At 42.2% G+C, this 17755-nt stretch overlaps 1 protein-coding gene across 2 annotated transcripts in view; it reads right to left on the bottom strand.

The window, feature by feature from the left end:
* The window catches only part of BCAR3 (BCAR3, NSP family adaptor protein), a 167669-nt gene that overhangs the window by 138298 nt on the left and 11616 nt on the right, over positions 1-17755 (bottom strand). For both annotated transcript variants that reach the window (XM_027854888.1, XM_027854889.1), the window contains exon 2: positions 15280-15601. In XM_027854888.1, coding sequence (XP_027710689.1) covers positions 15280-15593 — 314 coding nt within the window. In that variant the 5' untranslated portion in view covers positions 15594-15601. The remainder of the gene's footprint in view (positions 1-15279; positions 15602-17755) is intronic.

Below are 17755 nucleotides of genomic sequence, written 5' to 3'. Positions count from 1 at the left end.
ATTTTACAGATAAGGAAACTGAGGCAAACAGGGTTAAGGAACTTGCTCAGGGTCACAAAGTTAGTTAAGTGTCTGAGGCCGGATTTGAGCTCAGGTTTTCCTGACTCCAGGCCTGGCATTCTATCCACTTCACCACCTAGCTGCTTATTATATTAATAAATTACATTAATAAATCAATATTATATTAAAGATGTGCTTTGCCATTCTAGGGCATGCATACAGGATTCAAAAAGGTCATTTTTGAAGAAGTAAGGAAATAAGAAAAATAACCAATGAGTCTCATTAAATCCTTCATTTCCAGTATTTCACAATCTCACTGACATTCAAGAATGAGATTCATTAATATCAACTCTTCTTCTGCTGTACAGCTCAGTTAAAGCAAGGAAGGAAAACCAACCTGTTTGGGTGGCAGTGAAAATTAGATATAAAACTATCGGCACATGTGACAGGGACATTCAGAGCAATACAGAGACAGCTGTAAGGCTGTCTTAGATTCAAAGTGATTCTATGTGGACCTCCATGTAAATATGGAAGACACAGTGGTGTCAAACCCTCCCAGATTCATATTAAAATGTAAATAGGAAATCTTGAGCAAAGTAAAAATACAATACAACATAGCTATTGTTAATTTGAGGTTTTCTAAGTCTAAATATGGCCTGCAGGGACCCATTTCTATTTGAATTTGACCCCACTAGTTTAGAAGATAGTCAGGAAAACCTGGGTCCAAGTTCATCCTCTGTAACATCCTGCTCTGTGTGATCCAGAGTAAGTCATTTAACTTCTCAATGTTCCCAGGTGACCCCCTAAGATGAATAAATTGCAGATCTTCACACCTACACCAACATAAAATCAGAGACTCTCTCAACAATGTGTAAATGCAATAATGTGCTAGTAAATGTTTAACAACTGCCCCTCCAGAAGAAGGAAAAATTGTACTCACCACACATTCAAGCTTAATTTGCATTATTTACCTTTTCTAGATCACTTTCTAAAGTCTAGACAATCAACAAAATAAAAAGTCAAATCCTGATGCGTACCTTTTGCCAATTTCCACAGTGTAAATGCTCATGCTGAAAATTTAACAATTGGCACATCCACCATATACACATAAGTATATACATCTACTAATATTTAGATTAATACATGTCTTTATCCAACATTTGAGAATTTACAAGGCATAGTGGAGAGAGGGCCAGCTTTACAATCAGGAAGACCTACGTTCCCATTCTCCCTCTGACATATGATGGCTATGTGACCAACAGTAAGTCACTTTGCTTTCCAGTTCCCAAGACAACCCTCTAAGGCTTTAAGTGGCAAAGGAGCTATGGGTTTGCACATAGCAACAAAATCACAGGTCCAAACCCCTTCCATTTTTTTTTAAATAAAAGGGAGGGAAAAGGAATAAGCATTTATATGGCACCTACTACGTGTCAAGAACTGTGCTAAGTTCTTTCCAATTATCTCATTCAAACTTCACAATGACCCTGAGAGATAGGTGCTGTTATCATCCCCATTTTATGGTTGAGACAACTGAGGCAAACAGAGGTTAAATGACTTGCCCAGGATCACAAAGTAGCAGAGGCCAAATTTGAACTTAGGTCTTCCTAACTCCAGGTCCGTCACTCTATACATTGCCCCACCTAGCTGCCTCTATAGAAAAATAATTTATAAGAAAAATAAGAACATATATATGCAGAAATGTAGTATTTCAATCCTCTAAAAGAGCTGTGACTTTTTTTTCCCACTGTGGCAAACTTTCCTCTACCAGTGCTGATTGTTACCTCTCAATGTCTTAGCATCTTCTTCATTAGTTCAACTATGACCTCTATACAGAAGACTCTCAGATTTAGATATCCATCCCCAGTTTCACTCCTGAACTTCAGGCCCGCCACATCACCAAGTGCCTGTCCCATAAACAACTCAATGTCTTCATGTCTAAAACAGAACTCATTATCTTTCCACTAAAACCTTCCCTTCTTCCTACCTACTTCTGTTAAAGGTACCATGATCCTTCCTGCCACTTGCTGTTCACTACCCCAGTCATCCCTGACTCATTACTCTCCTTCAGATGTAGTAAACTGCCAACCTTAGTTTCTACCTCAATTTCTCTTGAATACCTGTCCCTCCTCATCACATGTACAGACACCACCCCAGTTCAAGCCCTCCATCATTCCTCCCCTGGATTAATGTCATAACCTCCCAAATGGTCTCCACTCTCCAATCTATCTTCTACACAACCACCAAATAGAGACTCCTAAAGAAAAGATATGGCCACATCATTGTCCTGTTCAAAAAACATATGGATTCCCTTTTGTCTCTTAACTAAAATACTATCTCCTTTGTGTGGCTTTTAAAGCCCTTCACAATTAGACATCCCACCAAATCTCTCCACTTGCTGTCCCCATATACTATATTCCATCTGCTATCTCCCCCATCTACTGGTACATGGTTCCCCATGCCTGGAATGCATCCCTTCCCTCTTTTACCTTTGTCTCACAGAATTCTTAGCTTCCTTCAAAATTTAATTTTTTCACTCAAAGCCTAGTATTAGATTAATTTCCTTTTCAATATTTCAAGGATCTCTGATTTTGCTGGGAGTAGATACTCTTTATATAATCCAGAAGATAGTCTTCAAGAATTTCTCTGTTTGTGTGTGTGTGTGTGTGTGTGTGTGTGTATGATATCATATCTATCTCTCTATCTCCACCCTTCTGAGACTAACCTGGTGTTCGGATCTCTGAACTCAACTATTGATCCCGCCTATACTCAAAGCCTTTTCAGGCTGAAGGTGCTGGAGCTTTACTGTTGTTGTTCAGTCACATCTGACTCTTTGGACCCCATTTGGGATTTTCTTGGCAAAGATGCTGGAGGTTTGCCATTTCCTTCTCCAGCTCATTTTATAGATGAGGAAACTGAGGCAAACAGGGTCAAATGACTTGCCCAGGGTCACACAGCTAGTGTCTGTGGCCAGATTTGAACTGAGAATGGTCTTCCCAATTCCAAGCCCAGTGCTCTATCCACTGCACCATCTAGCAGCCCATAGCTGGAGTTTCACTCCACTGGTATTGCCTCTTATACCCAAGGATCAACCTCTATATCAAGATGAGGAATCAGAAGACAAGGTTCAGGGAAGAATTAGGAACTCCTTTCAAACATTTTGCCATCTGGGGCTACAGCACAGATATGTACCAATTAGCCATTGTGTCACTTCTAAGATTTCAAGAAGGGCCTTGAAACCTGCTATCTGTAACTAAGATTCACAGTTCCATATACAATCTTCTTTTTCCGTATTTTTTGTACATGAAAACATTCCTGTCTTTTGCTGTTTGTCAATTTCATAATAATATTAAAAATGATTTTTTTAAACCAAGAGTCAAAAGCCTCAGAAACTCTTGCTTCTCCAAGATCTCTACCTCAATGTCCTCCAATACACAGGGTCTCCTGGAAGAGCAACAGTGTTGAGACTCGACGCTGAACCTAAACCTCCAGAAGACAGTGCAGTGGCCTTTCGCATGGAAAGGGCTGTAACTAGAGACTGGTATCATCCTTCTCAGACACAGTTTGCCTAATTATGCAGAGAGAAGCCCTTTTAAGAACCTAGGTGTGGGGCTGAACAGAGTCTATATATAAACAGAAAAAGAGATTATTCAGGGACAACAACCGTGCTACTGCCAGATAAAGAGCTGGGCAGGTCATAGGTTAGCCCATCCTTAACCCAAAGTCTAGTGACTGAGGAAAGTGAGAGTCTCTTCTCTGGGCATTATTCTGTCCAGCTGAATAGGCATGAGGATGAGAAAATGGGCCTATCAAGACCAGTGTGTCTTTTGGCCGCCACCCACTGCCTGGTATCAGTGAATCGCCAACCTTCAGACTGTCTGAAGTGAACATTGCTTTTTAGAAGTGAACATTGCTCCCTGTGGCTGCTTTGTGCCATTCTTCTCTTTTTAAAAGGGTGTGTGTATGTTTGTGAAAGCTGACCTTTGGATGTTGATTTTCCCCCCTCCCTGCAAACTCAAAAGGATAATGAAAATGCTGGAGTTTTTCAAACTGAATGAGCAATGTGATATTCCCTAAAGCACAAGAAAAAGGTGTTGTCTGATCCATCCCATTTATGTAGAAATATCTCTCACTGTGGCAGCAACCCAGTGGATCTGGTTCTGGACTGAGAGGCAGGAAGAACTGGGCTCAAATCCTGCCTCTGACTTCTTATTAGCTACAAAAGCCTGAACTAGGTATTTAAGGCTGAGGACAGAGCTTCTTGCTGCTCCTCATACGCTACAACTCCATCTCCTTTCCACAGGCCTTTGCACCTGCTTTCCTCTGACTGCCCCACTTGGAACCATTTCTCCTAGTCACCGTTCCTCTCTATGTATTGTCTTCCTTTATTAGAATGAATGTAAGCTCCTCGAGGGCAAGGATTATTTTGTTCATATGCTTGTTGCATAGTATTGTGCCTGGCATATAGTCGGTGCTTAATAATTTTTTTTCATTCATTCATTCAGCCAGCCAACCAATTAACAAAGATGAGCTAGAACCCAGGGCCAGGATTCTGGCTGCTACATAGCCTAAAGCTACCTGGCTTCCCATCCCCAACAGAAGATCTGCAGCCAGATTCCATCCCCCACTGGTTCACGTGGAGGAAATACACATTCTCATCATACCAAAATCAACTCAATTTGCCTTACAGTCTTGCTCAAGATTTTCCAGGGCTACCTTGCTTATCTCCAGGCTAGTCAACATCTACCAACCTCCATCCTTACCTTGACCCGATAGTGCACTGTATCATTCCTTCCTCACTCACCCTCACTCTTACCCTTCAGTCCAAAGTTCCTTTGGTGCCTGGGAAAAATAAGATGCCATCTGGGTCCAAGTTCCCTCCTGGGTTGCAGAACCAAATTGCTCCCCTCAAAGCCACTAGAACCAAAACTTGGCAGAATTCAGTGTCCACAAAATTTCTTGTCCTCTTCTGAAACCAATGATTGCATTTCTCTAGTATCTTCTCTCTCCCCTCATTCCTTCCCTTCTCTACAAACAACTTCCCTACCCTACTTTCATTCTAGATTACTGCCCCCGCCTTCAACCACTGTCTGTCCCATCTCTCTCCTTCCCTTCTGCCAAATTTAGAACAGCTGTCTATACTCACTTACTCTGATTCCTTGCCTCTCTTTCTTTCTTCTACACCCAACAATCCACATTCTTCTCTGACCATTTAGAGTACACCTTGCTCCTCAAGATTAAGACAGCAGAAGGAGGGCCTAGCTCTTATTGCCTGTGTGACCATAAGCGAATCACTTCAACCTCTCTGGGATTCAATTTCCTCTGAACACAGTGCCTGGCATAGTACATGCTAAGTAAATGCTGTCTCCTTGCCTAGCCTTGCCGAGTAAAATGAAGCCATTAGACTAGATTGACCTCTAGGGGCCCTTCAGGCTCTGAATTTACCAAATCTAATCACTTGATCTCTGCCACATTTTCCCAACCTTCAGGCAAACATTTCATGCTTTAGAACATTCCTCTTCTAAAAAGTTTTTCCTTTGCTGTTGTTGAGTTATTCAGTTGTGTCCAACTCTTTGTGACCCCATGGCCCATAGCATGTCAATCCTGTCCATTGGATTTTCTTGGCAAAGATAATGGGATGATTTGCCATTTCCTTCTCCAGTGGATTAAGGCAAACAGAGGTTGAGTGACTTGCCCAGGGTCACACTGCTAGTAAGTGACTGGATTTGAACTCAGGTCTTCCAGACTCCAGGCCCAGCACTCTATCTACTAAGCCACCTAGCTTTCAAGTTTCTCCTACTAGGCTTCTATTATATAACATTGTTTTGAACTTCCTCCTACTTCTCTGATTTTTCCTTCTGTCCTATTCTCTATTTTTCTTCTTCTGGCCTCATAAATTTGTTACCTGCCCCACCTAATAAATTTAGGCATCATCAAAAGCTCTGTTCTCCATCCTTTCCAGAAATCTTTCATACCTCCTGGAATCCAATTATCTTCTCTACAGGTATGATGCCAAGCCCTATATTTCTCTAACCACCCCCTCTATTTTAAACAGTAGACTGCATTTCCAACTGCTTACTAGCCATCCTTACCCATAGATCCTAACTGTATATTTCTGATTAAACATATCAAAAAAACCAAACTCTTCGCTTCCAAACCGGCTTCTCCTCCTAACTTCCTCATTTTGTGAATGACATCATCATCCTCCCAAGTCACCATAAAAACCCTAGGGTTGGTTTTTTTTTTTTTTTTTAAGTAGATGACTCCTCTTCTTCCGTCTCCGAAGTGCCCAATATCCATCGAATCAGCTGCTAAACACATTCAATTCTATCTCTACCAAGTCTCTCAAACCAGTACCTCCCTGGTAATTCCTATTTGATTCAATTCACCACAGGTTCCTTATACCATTGAACTCAAGGATACAGTCTCCGTTCTAAGTCTTTGATAATGTCTTTTGTGGAGAGGAAGAGAATATGGAACTCAAAAATTTAAAAAACAAATGATAAAAAATTTTTGTTTACATGTAATTGAGAAAAAAATAAAAATTAAATGTAAAAAAATGTCTTTTGTGCTACTTTCCAAGTACAGATTATAATTGCTCATGTGCAACATACTTGCAACCTTTAGTGATTTCACAGTCATCATTAGAAAGATTGTTCCATCCAGTCCAAGGGGCTCTTTCTTAACTTTATTTTATGTCATAGACCCTGTTAGCAGTCTGGTAAAGTTTATGGACCTCTTTTCAGAATATTTTAAAATACCTAGAGAAACTGCTAAATTGCAGTTGAAGGTCAGTGAAAACAAAGAGGAAATTGTTTTCCCTATCAAAGTTCATGGACTCTCTGAAATCTATCCAGAAACCTCAGAGTATCCGTGGATGCTGGCACCAGTGGCTGCTGATGGTGCAGTGGATAGAGAACTGGGCCTGGAGTCAGGAAGACTTGATTCCAAATCTGGCCTCAGACTGTGAAGAGGGAAATCCTGTCAGAATTTAGTATTCAGCAAACATTTATTAAACACATGGTCGCTGCAGGGCCCTGATCTAAGTGAATTGGCCCCATAAACTACTTCCACCTCCCATCTCTTTTCAAGGGTTATCTCCCATGTCTGGAATGCACTACGTCCTCAACTCTACCTCTTACAAATCCATTACTGTTCAGTTGTGTCGGATTCTGTGTGACCCTATTGACTCTGTCCGTAGAGTTTTCTTGGCATAGATATTGGAGTGGCTGGCCGTTTCCTTCTCAAGTGTGTCCTCAATTTACATATGAGGAACCAAGGCAAATGGGGGTTAAGTGACTTGCCCAGGGTCCCACATCTAGTAAGTGTCTGTGGCTGAATTTGAACTCAGATCTTCTAGACTCCAGACCCAGTGCTCTATCCACTGCACGACCTAGCTGCCCCGAGCCTCCTTCAAGGCACAAACACAGATCAGAGGCTACCTCCAACAGACCTTTCCTGACCCTTTCCCCCCACCCCCCAGGGGCTTGTGCTTTCTCCCCTGGAAGTTACTTTGCCTAACTCCACATATTTCCCATCCAGACCTCCCAGAAAGACATCGGGTCCAAAACAGTGTAGGTGGTTTGCTAATTGACCAGCTATTTCCCTTCCCCCACCATTAGGAGCAGTGGCATCCAGACCTCCAGAGATCTAACCCACCGCTCTCCATTAGGGGTTTACTTAACCACTCAGATTTGGGATTTGCCTTGAGGCAGAGCTGGGATCCTCTCACTCCCTAATTTCCAACCACTCCCTAACCCAGTGGGTAGTCTTCCTTCCAGGTGGTGTTCAAACATACCCAGATCTCCAGTATCTTTAAGAAACACTTGATAGGCCCGAAAATCCCCTGAGGCTATCCTACATTTGTCATCCTCCAAATTTCTAGCAAAAGTGGTTTACATTCACAGCCTCTACTTTCTCTCCTCCCACTCACTTCTCAATCCTTTATAATCTGGCTTTTCTGGGAGAAATGCTCTTTGCAAGGTCATTGAACATCTCTTTAGTGTTAAATCCAAGGACTTTTTCTCAGTTCTCATCCTTTTGGATCATTCTTGGCACTTAACACTGTTGCTCACCCACTTCCTTCTGGATATTTTATCCTCCCTCAGTTTTCACTCTATCATGACTCTCTTTCTACCTAGCCTATCAATTCTCAGTCTCCTTTAAATTGAAGTTCATCAATCATATCCCAACACATGCTATGTGGCTCTGTCCTGGACTGTCTTCTGCAGTGGTTTGCCCTTTCCTTCTCCAGCTCATTTTACAGATGAGGTAACTGAGGCAAACAGAGTGAAGTGACTTGCCCAGGGTCACACAGCTAGTAAGTGTCTGAGGCCAGAAAAATGAGTCTTCGTGACTAGAGGCCTGTCACTCTATCCACTGCGCCACCTATTTTCCCCTCTCTATTTCACAGTTGAGGAAACTGAAAGAAATAGAGGTTAAGTAACTTGCCCAAGGTCACACTGACAGTAAAAGCATCTGAGATTGGGTCTTCCTGACTCCAGTTCCAGTGCTCATTCCACTGAATCACCTAGCTGCCATTTTAGATTCACTAGTTCCAAAATGGAACACACAGTTCCCATATGTATTTATCTCTCCCCTATTAGAATGTAAAATCTTTGGGAGGCAGAATAATGTAAAAGAAAGAATCTGAAGTTAAAATCCTGCCTCTGATGCTTAGTGCCACCCACTCTCAGGTAACCTAGAACCTCAGTTTCCTCACCTGTAAAATAAGTGGGTTAATCTAGATTGTCTCTAAGGTCCCTTCGAGCTCTAGCTTTATGACTCCTGGGAACAAGGACAAGTTCCAATTTTGTGTTGCATCCTCAGTGCTTGGCACTTCTCCAACAAGGGAAGAGTTGGGCAACTGCTAAAAGTAGGGGACCAAGAAATGAGTGTCCACACATACCCACACCCAGAGGGAAATGAAAGGATTTCATCCCTTGGCTACATGGCCATCAAGATGATTCGGATAATAAAGGAACAGGTTTCCTCTCAACCCAAGGAAATGCCCGGATTTGACTGAAAATGCCTCACAGGAAAGTAAAGGAATCAAAGAGATGAGAGCTCACACCATGGCTGTGATGTTAAGAGGAAATCCTGTCTGCAAGCTTCCCAGAGTCTACATCTCAGTGCCCAATGACAACAATGCCTTCAGAACATCCAGGAGGCTGCAGGGCTCCACTCTTCTAGCTTTGGCCATCATTCAAAACCACAAAAACAAGGGAAAGGAGCCAAGGGGAAGATAAAGCCAAGAGACACAGGTTCCTGAGGGCAAAGACAGACTCCTGGACTGAGATTCTTCTGCCTGGCACTCTGTGGCATGACCCTGGTCTCATACAAAGTGCTGAGAGTACTGGGCAGGCTCTGGGGGACTGGCTCCATCTATTCTACAAAGAACCTTGGACCATGCTCAGATGTGCCAATATTCTCAGAGGGCTGTTGGTTTTAGAGGCCCTACAATATGTGTGGGTGGGACGGCTCAGCTATTTGAATTGTGAGGTCAGTGGAGAAAGAACTCTTCTTCTCCAGTGCCTCCCACATTGCTGCTGTTTAATTAATTTCTTCTTGTTATTTTAGGTTGGGATGTGGGATTTCATCAGCATGAAGAAACTCCTTCCATGGGTGCAGACTGGCAACTCCTATAATTGAGGAACATAGATTCAGAACTGGGAAGGACCAGAGATATCTAATCAAGCCACACTTTACAGGTGATGAAACTGAGGCTCAGAATCACACAAGTAGTATCAAAAGGAGGATTTGAACCCAGAGACTCTGGCTATAGAGCTACGTGGCCTGAGAGCGCTGCCTGAATCAGTATTCCATTAAGAGATTTGCCCAGGTCTTCCTGACTTGAAGGCTAGCCCCTCATCCACTATACCATTTTGTTACCTTTTGTCTTTCAGAAGCTGTTATGGTACAGGGTTGGCCTTGTTATCCAGAAGGACCTGGGTTCAAATCCCACCCATGACACTCATTAGTTGAGACCACAGGCAGGTTTCTTTTTCTGTGAAGTAGGGATAATAGGACCTCTAGTGATTACACGTCAGAGGGGTTGAAAGTATCCAACATGATAACATTTAATAAATACTTAATATTCATTGAATTAACAACAACAATAAATGATGATGATTTAGCCAGGATGGCATCATGGATAAAAGAATGGCCTTGGAATAAGGAAGGCTTAGGTTCAAATCCTGTGTCTGAGACATACTACCTGGTTACAGATAAATCACTTAAACCCTCAGTGCCCTGCCCCCTAGCAATTCTCAGAGACAAGTTTGCAGATGAGTAGCTGATCTGCTTTAGGGTTTAGAGTTCCCAAAGAGAAGGAATCATAGGTCTGAACCAAAAATCATAATAATAATGAGGCAGTTAGGTGACTCAGTGGATAGAGCCTGGGCCTGGAGTCAAGAAAACATCCATTAAAATTTATACACTAGCTGTGTGAGACACTTGTCAAGTCACTTGACCTGTCTGCCTCAGTTTCTTCATCTGTAAAATGTGCATGTGGCACCTGTTTGTGAGTACCAAATGAGATAATATTGATGAACTTTATTTAATAAAAATGCCAGCTATCATGATGCTATGGTAGTTACAGACACACTCTTGTGGGAAAGGGGAGGACCCGGTGACTGAGTCACAGAACCAGAAGGCATTTATTTGTTAGGTGGGTAGAAGTAGGATTTTCTGAGAAGGGCCTAAGGCACTTTCTGTAGAAACCTGCCCCCATCCCTACCCTCTGGCTACAAACAAGCCAAAACCTAGTCTAATTCTGCCTGTGGTGAAGGGTTTCAGATCTGCTATCTCAGTAGGTCACTGCCAATTGAAATTAAAATCCCCAACAGCATGAAATGACAGAAAGATGAGAAATCACAAATGATCTGAAGCAAACCAAAATCAATCACCTTGTTCTGGGCAGTCTGGTTCAGAACAGCTCCTCTTACCTTGGAGACAGGCAGGGCTAAGAGGCTCTCACATGTTCAAAACCATAGTCTGTTTCTCAAGAGAAATGGAGCTCCCAGGTCTCATGTGGGAACACAGGGTTGGGGAGTGGTTGGTATTTTTATAGCTCCTTGGGGCAGCAAAGCTTTGGACTGGGAGCCAAGAGACCAGAATCATCTATCTCTCTTTCTCTCTCTTTTCCTCCCTCCCTTCCTCTCCGCGCCCCCCCTCACTGTTTTACCTTAGGCAAGTCTGTTTCTTAGTACCCCAATTAGCTCATTTGTAAAAATAAAAGTGAGGTCATACGCCCCCCAGTGCTTCTTGGCAAGACTGACAGCAAGAAAGTTTGTTTGGTGCTTTGATTCTTCTGAATGAAGAACTCAGGAGTTACACGAATGTGTTGGGGTTATGAATAAACATATGAACATAAGTATGTATGTCCCTTGAAGTATAACTCCTTACATTCTCCATCAGAATTACCCTGCAGGTCACAGGGTCATCAAATCTGGAGCTCCTATTCACAATCTACCTACTCCAACCCCTCTTCCTTCATTGTACAGATGAGGAAACTAAGGCCCAAGAAGTTTAAGTGACTTGGTCAAGGTGGTAAGTAGCAGGACTGGGATTTGAACACAAATCCTTGGACTCTGGTCAATGTTCTGTTGCTTATCACACAAATGCAAATTATTATGCTTTTTCCAATAATTGCTTTATGACGCATCACACGTGAACAAGATCAAACTGATCTTCCTAAATTGTAGATTTGACCATGTAAACCCCACTTTCTCATTCAATGAACTCCTATGGCTCCCTATTACCTCTAAGATAAAACTAGAAGATCCTCTGGCATTTGTGGTTATTCAGTTGTTTTTCAATCACATCCAACTTTTCATAACCCCATTTGGGATTTTTTTGGCAAAGATACTGAAGTGGTTTGCCATTTCCTTCTCCAGCCCACATTACAAATGAGGGAACTGAGGCAAACATGGTTAAGTAACTCAACCAGGATCACACAACTAGCAAGTGTCTGAGGCAAGATTTGAACTTAGGAAGATGCCTTCCTGATTCCAAGCCCAGTGCTCTATCCACTGCACTACCTAACTGCCCTCTCTGACATTTAAAATCCTTCATAACTGGCCCTCTCCTACCTTTTCTAATGTCTAATATTTTACTCCCTTCCATGGATTCTGACCCAATGAGACTGACATCCTTGCTGTTCCTCACACAAGACACTCCATCTCCCAACTCCACGCATGTTCACAAACCATCCCCCACACCTCAAATTCTCTCTCTGCTCACTTACCCCTCCCGGCTTCCCTGGCTTCCTACAGGTCCCAGCTAACATCTCAAGTTCTACAAGAAGCCTTTCCTAAGGCTTTCCCTCTGCTGATTATCTTCAACTTATCCTGCACATAGTTTGTTTGCATATATTTCTATGCATGTTGTCTCCCCCATTAGATTGTGAACTTTTTGAGAGCAGCGACTATTTATACCTTTCTTTATATCCCAAGGCTTAGCACAGTACCTGGCACATAGCAGGTGCTAAATAAATGCTTTGTTGTTGACTACTCACATTTATGTAAATCTTGAATATAACATGGTGGTCAAAATCCCAGCGGTCAGTGCTTATTAAGTTATAGTGACCACACACACACACACACACACACACACAGACAAGCCTTCCAAAGATCCTGGACTTCAATCCAAAGATTTGTACCCGTACCCACCCTCGGAAGGACACACTCTTCAGCTTAGAATGCTGATCTCTGCCCAAGACGGCTTTGGAACCAAAGCTTTGAACTCCAGGCAGGATGATGGTGTGGACCTTGAGTGTTTATGAAGGACTTCCTCAAGATAGAAATGGGGACTATGAATTGCCATTTCCCCTGTACGACTTGGCACCCTTCCCTGCATCAGAACTTCAAGAGAAAGAGCCTGGACAACTGTCAGAGAAGCAGGGAGCTCTCCCTAGCTGTCAGCTGCATTTTGACTCAATGCCTCTGACCATCCCAAGACCGCCAGCTCCAGGTGTGGGTCCTTTGCTGTTGTTAACTTTCTGCTCATCAAGAGACACAAACTGATGCAAAGTGAAGTTGGTAGAACCAGGAAGTCAACATCCACAAGAACTATGAGAACGTATATGTAAGGAGCAACCATACTCAAAACTAAATACCGTGTGATTATAATAACCAAGCTCGTCCCTGAACAAGAGGCATGAGAATATACTTTCCTTCTCTGCAGACATGGATCAGCTCTGAGTGTGAAATATATAACATTCCATATAATAGGATGTATTATACAGAATATAATTATATTAATTGGAATATAATTGCATATATATTCCATATAACATAATACATAACAAACACAATATCAGATATCTGGTTCCTGCCTTTTTTATTTTTTTGTTTTAAGGGATGCTCTCTCAGAAAGAACAGGAAAGGACATATTGGACAAAGAGGTGATATAAAAATATGAAAACAAAAAGCTACCAATAATTTTTTTTAAATTATACTCTTAAGTAAGGGAAAGAGATAATTGCTCTTCCCAGAAAAAGCTATCTATACTCACTGTCCCTACTTCTTCTCCTCTCACTCAAGCCTTTGCAATAATCTAGCTTCTGACCTCATTATCCAACTGAAACTGTTCTTTCCCAAATCACGAACAATTTCTTAATTACAGCTGCCAAAGTTTTTATTTTCCTAAAGCCCAGGTCTGAAGATGTCACTCTTTTCCTCAATGATCTCCAGTGGCTCCCTATTGCCTTGGATCACATATAAAGTGTTTACCTTTTAAAAGCCCTTCACAACCTGGTCCCCTCCTATCTTTCCTGCCTTGTTATATATTACTCCCTCTCCTGGACTCCAAACTAATCCAACTGGCCTTCTCTCTATACCTCACACACAACACTCCATCTGCAGCCCCTCTGTCTTTGTTTGCACTGCATCCTCCATGCTTGGAATGTGCTCCTTTCTCACCTTTGCCTGAAGGAATTCCACCCTTTCTTCAATAGTCAGCACAAGCACTAGCTTTTCGATGAAGCCTTCCCTAATCCCTGCAAGGAATCAGGATCTCCCACCTAAACTCCCTGGTTCTTACTAACTTGGTGTGTGTTAATTAACATTGATTCCCTTTATATTTAGTCTGTGTATGCCTATAGATGTACTTGTTTTCTCCCTCATTGGAATGCAAATTCCTTACAATAGGGATTGTTTATTCTTTGGATTTGCATCCCCAGTGCCTATGACAGTATCTGGCACAGAGAACGTGATTAATAAATGCTTGTGGGATGTGTGATCCTCTGATGACAGGCCCTAGTTCCTTCTCAGAGCTGTGATAGGGACATTGGTCTGAGTAGGGACTTGGTCTTTTCTCTCCTTTGCTTCCCTAGCACCTAACCAAGGGCTTGGCTTATAGAAGTACCTGATAAATGTTGAGAGTTAAATTAGGTACCTCCCCACTAATCTGGAAAGTCAGCTTTCTCAGGAAGCTACCTGCTCTGTCACCTAAGGTTACCATCCTTGCGGGCTCTGCTTAGATGATCAAGGGAGATCGAGAGGATTCCTCCAAGTCGTGAGCCAGCCTTTGAATCTGGTAAGCTGGTCCTAACCTAGTAGCAACTGGCCTCTCCATCTCTTCCTGAGAATACATGGGGTGTCCCTTCATCCCTTCTGCTATCTAGAGCAGTGTGGACCAAATACAGCAGCCTCTCTGGTATGACTACAGGTGGATGGGCCAGGCAGAAGGAAGGACAGGGAGCCCACATCCAGAGAATGTCACGTACTTCACCTGATAGCATCACAGGTGGATGGTTTTTTCCACCGATGAAAAAAAAAGGCAAGGGTGTTTTTAAAACCAGCTCCAACAGGCAGAGCAATTATTCTACTCTGGTCAGCCTACTCTACAAACTCAGAGAAGAGGCATTTATCAGCTCTGAGGCTTGTTTACCTAGATCTCTGGCAGATAGGTGCAAGGAATCACTCTTCCTTATCCAGGTGCAAGGAATCACTCTTCTTTGTTCAGAAGCTAATCCAGTACATAGAAGCAATTGCTTTAATTTTTAGCACTTAGCCTGACGCTTGGCCCAAAGAAAGTGCTTGCCAAGTTGACTTAAGCAACACAAGTGTTGAATTCTTTGGGATCGTTACTAAGATGTTGGTCCCCTGGGCACACTGAATGGAAACAGGCTGTGATGTAAAGTGATGACAAAGGCACAATGAGGTAGACGGACCTTTTCTGTTTGCTTTTAGGGGGGTTGGGTGCTAAGAGAAATTGCCTATGAATAAGTTCTTGAGATAAGTAAGCATGAGTTTGAACAGCTTAAATAGAAGGAGTTACCTGAAGGTGGATTTTTGCCAGTCTTGTACTGGACTCTCTTCTATCACGTCTTGGATCAGAGGGGAGTTCTGCCGATGTGCCTTGGAGTAAGGGAGGGTTCCCATATGGCTAAATGCATCAGAAGACCTTATGGGAACAGGTCCTTTTTTCTTTCTCGGTAAGGTCCCATGTATAGACACATCCTGATAGGCATCGGAGCGGGGTTCAACAAGGGGGGACTTGCTGCTCAGAAGGTCCATGGAAGAAGCCAGGGGGAACTGATGATTCGCCTGCATGTTTCTGGGAAGGCTTGCAAATTTTCCAGCAGCCATCATTCTCAGCCCTAAAGAGGATGAAAAAGGGGAAAGCTGAGGTAATGACATGTCTGGACTTCCTGTGCACAAAATGAAATAGCTCCACCATTTCACAGAATCATAGATTTAGGGCTGAGAGAGACTTTTGAGGTCACCAAGTCCAACCCCCCCTCATTTCACAGATGAGGAAACTGAGGCAAACAGGCTAAGTGACTTGCCCAGGTCACACTGCTAGTAAGTGCCTGAGGCAGTATTTGAACTCAGAACTTCCTGATCCCAGGTGCAGAACCCTATCCACTAACATAAATAATCTATTTTAGAAGCTTCAAAAAGTAGACAAATTATCGAACTTAATTGCAGCCACAGAAGTAAGGACTTAGCTATACCTCTAAGTTTTATATCTCCTTTGTGATCTTACAGAAAAGTTCTCTTCCATAGAGGCAACACAGGATAGCAGACAGAAAACTAGATATGGAATCAGGAAGGCATGAATTAAAAAACGATCGTCTGACATATTACTGGCTGTGTGATTCCAGGTAAGGAATTAAACCCCAATAGAGCCCTGGCTAGAAATGTTTTTACAAACATGTCCCCTGGGAAGGAAGTGGATCCCTGGATGAAGCCTCATGCCCTCATGGATATCATGGGGCAAAACCTTATTTACCCCATGATCATTACAACTCTGTCTCCAAGCTTCAGTTTCCTCATCTATAAAATGAGTATAGTAATATCTCTACTACTTACTGCAAAGAGTTAATGTGACGGCCCCAGGAAGTTTGATTTTATATATATATATTTTATATAAATTATTTTATACAATATATTTATATATTTTCTATGCAATAAATATATTGATATATTATAAAAATATATTGTAACTATATAATATAAAATATAAATAGTATATGTAAAATATATTTATTATATAATCTATTAAATATAAATACATTAAATATATGTTTTATATCTATAAACTTCCTTGGGCTTCATGCCAATCCTATGAGGTAAATAGTATACATATGTGTGTGTATATGTATATACACATAGGTACATAGACACACATTTATACACATATATCTATTCATGTATGTATTTATATATATATATATATAAATCACTTCACAAACATTAAGTATTACATAAATGTCATTTATTATTAGCTGGAATAGTAAGTAGACAGTAGAACCTCCATTGGATCAGGCAAAAGATTTCAGGCTCTTTAGCTAAGACCAAATCACCCAGAGTATGTGTTCAGGAAGACAGAAAGTCAAAGCTGAGTGGAAGAACACGACTGAAGAAAATCCATCACAGAAAAAAGCAAAGCTTATATCCTAAGCACGTTAGAAAAACCAGTTCACATATTTCTATGCATCCAAAAGATAACGGCAGCAGGAGATGACTGGAATTCTTTGGCCATCAGAGTGACTTCATTGGCAGACTCACCCTGCAGTTAAGCTACGCAGGGGGAGAGGGCAAAACTTTCTTTAGTGGAGCCTGATGCTTGTAAATAAATCAGTGCACTCTAATTAATGCAGACAGACTGGGGTCAAGGTTCAGGAAGTAAGCTGCTGTCATACAGATCTATGTACAGCTGGGCTTCAGCAGAAAGCTGGGGTGAGTGGGGGAGGTGGAGAGGAGACACAGGGAACCCGGTGACCATTTTAGCCCCAAATCCCACCACTAGGATTGTGTCGGCAGTGCCACTGGCAGCTAAAGACCCTATCAAGGAGAAAAAAGATGGAAACACAGAGAAGAAAGGAAGAAGAAAAAGAAAGAAGGTGGGGGAAATGGGAGGAAGAAGAGAGTGAGAAAAGAATAAAAAATTAGTGGGACACCTGGTGGTTTGCAAAAAAAAAAAGTCACTGTTTGCCCAAGGCATTGATGCTCCAGGCCCACAACCACTGAAATATGCAGGAACAAAACTCAGGGAGACCTAATTTCTTTGAGGCTGCACTTAGGACATAGCTGAGGTGGGTTAATAGAGGTATGCTATCAGTATTGAAAATACTTGTTATCGTAAAAGATGACATAGAGAAAGGGAAAGGTGGTGTGGGATAGTAAAGTAAATGCAAAGCTGGCCTGCAAGTCAGGGATACCTGGGTTCAGGTTCTGTCTCTGACACATACTAGCTGTGTAACCCTTGCCAAGGGGCAGCTAGGGGGCACAGTGAATAGAGTGCTAGG

This window comes from Vombatus ursinus, unplaced genomic scaffold (assembly GCF_900497805.2).
Source record: "Vombatus ursinus unplaced genomic scaffold, bare-nosed wombat genome assembly UNPS02010639.1, whole genome shotgun sequence".
NCBI lineage: Eukaryota > Metazoa > Chordata > Mammalia > Diprotodontia > Vombatidae > Vombatus > Vombatus ursinus.
Note: the sequence above shows the minus strand (reverse complement) of the source record. Positions and strands in the feature narration are given on the sequence as shown.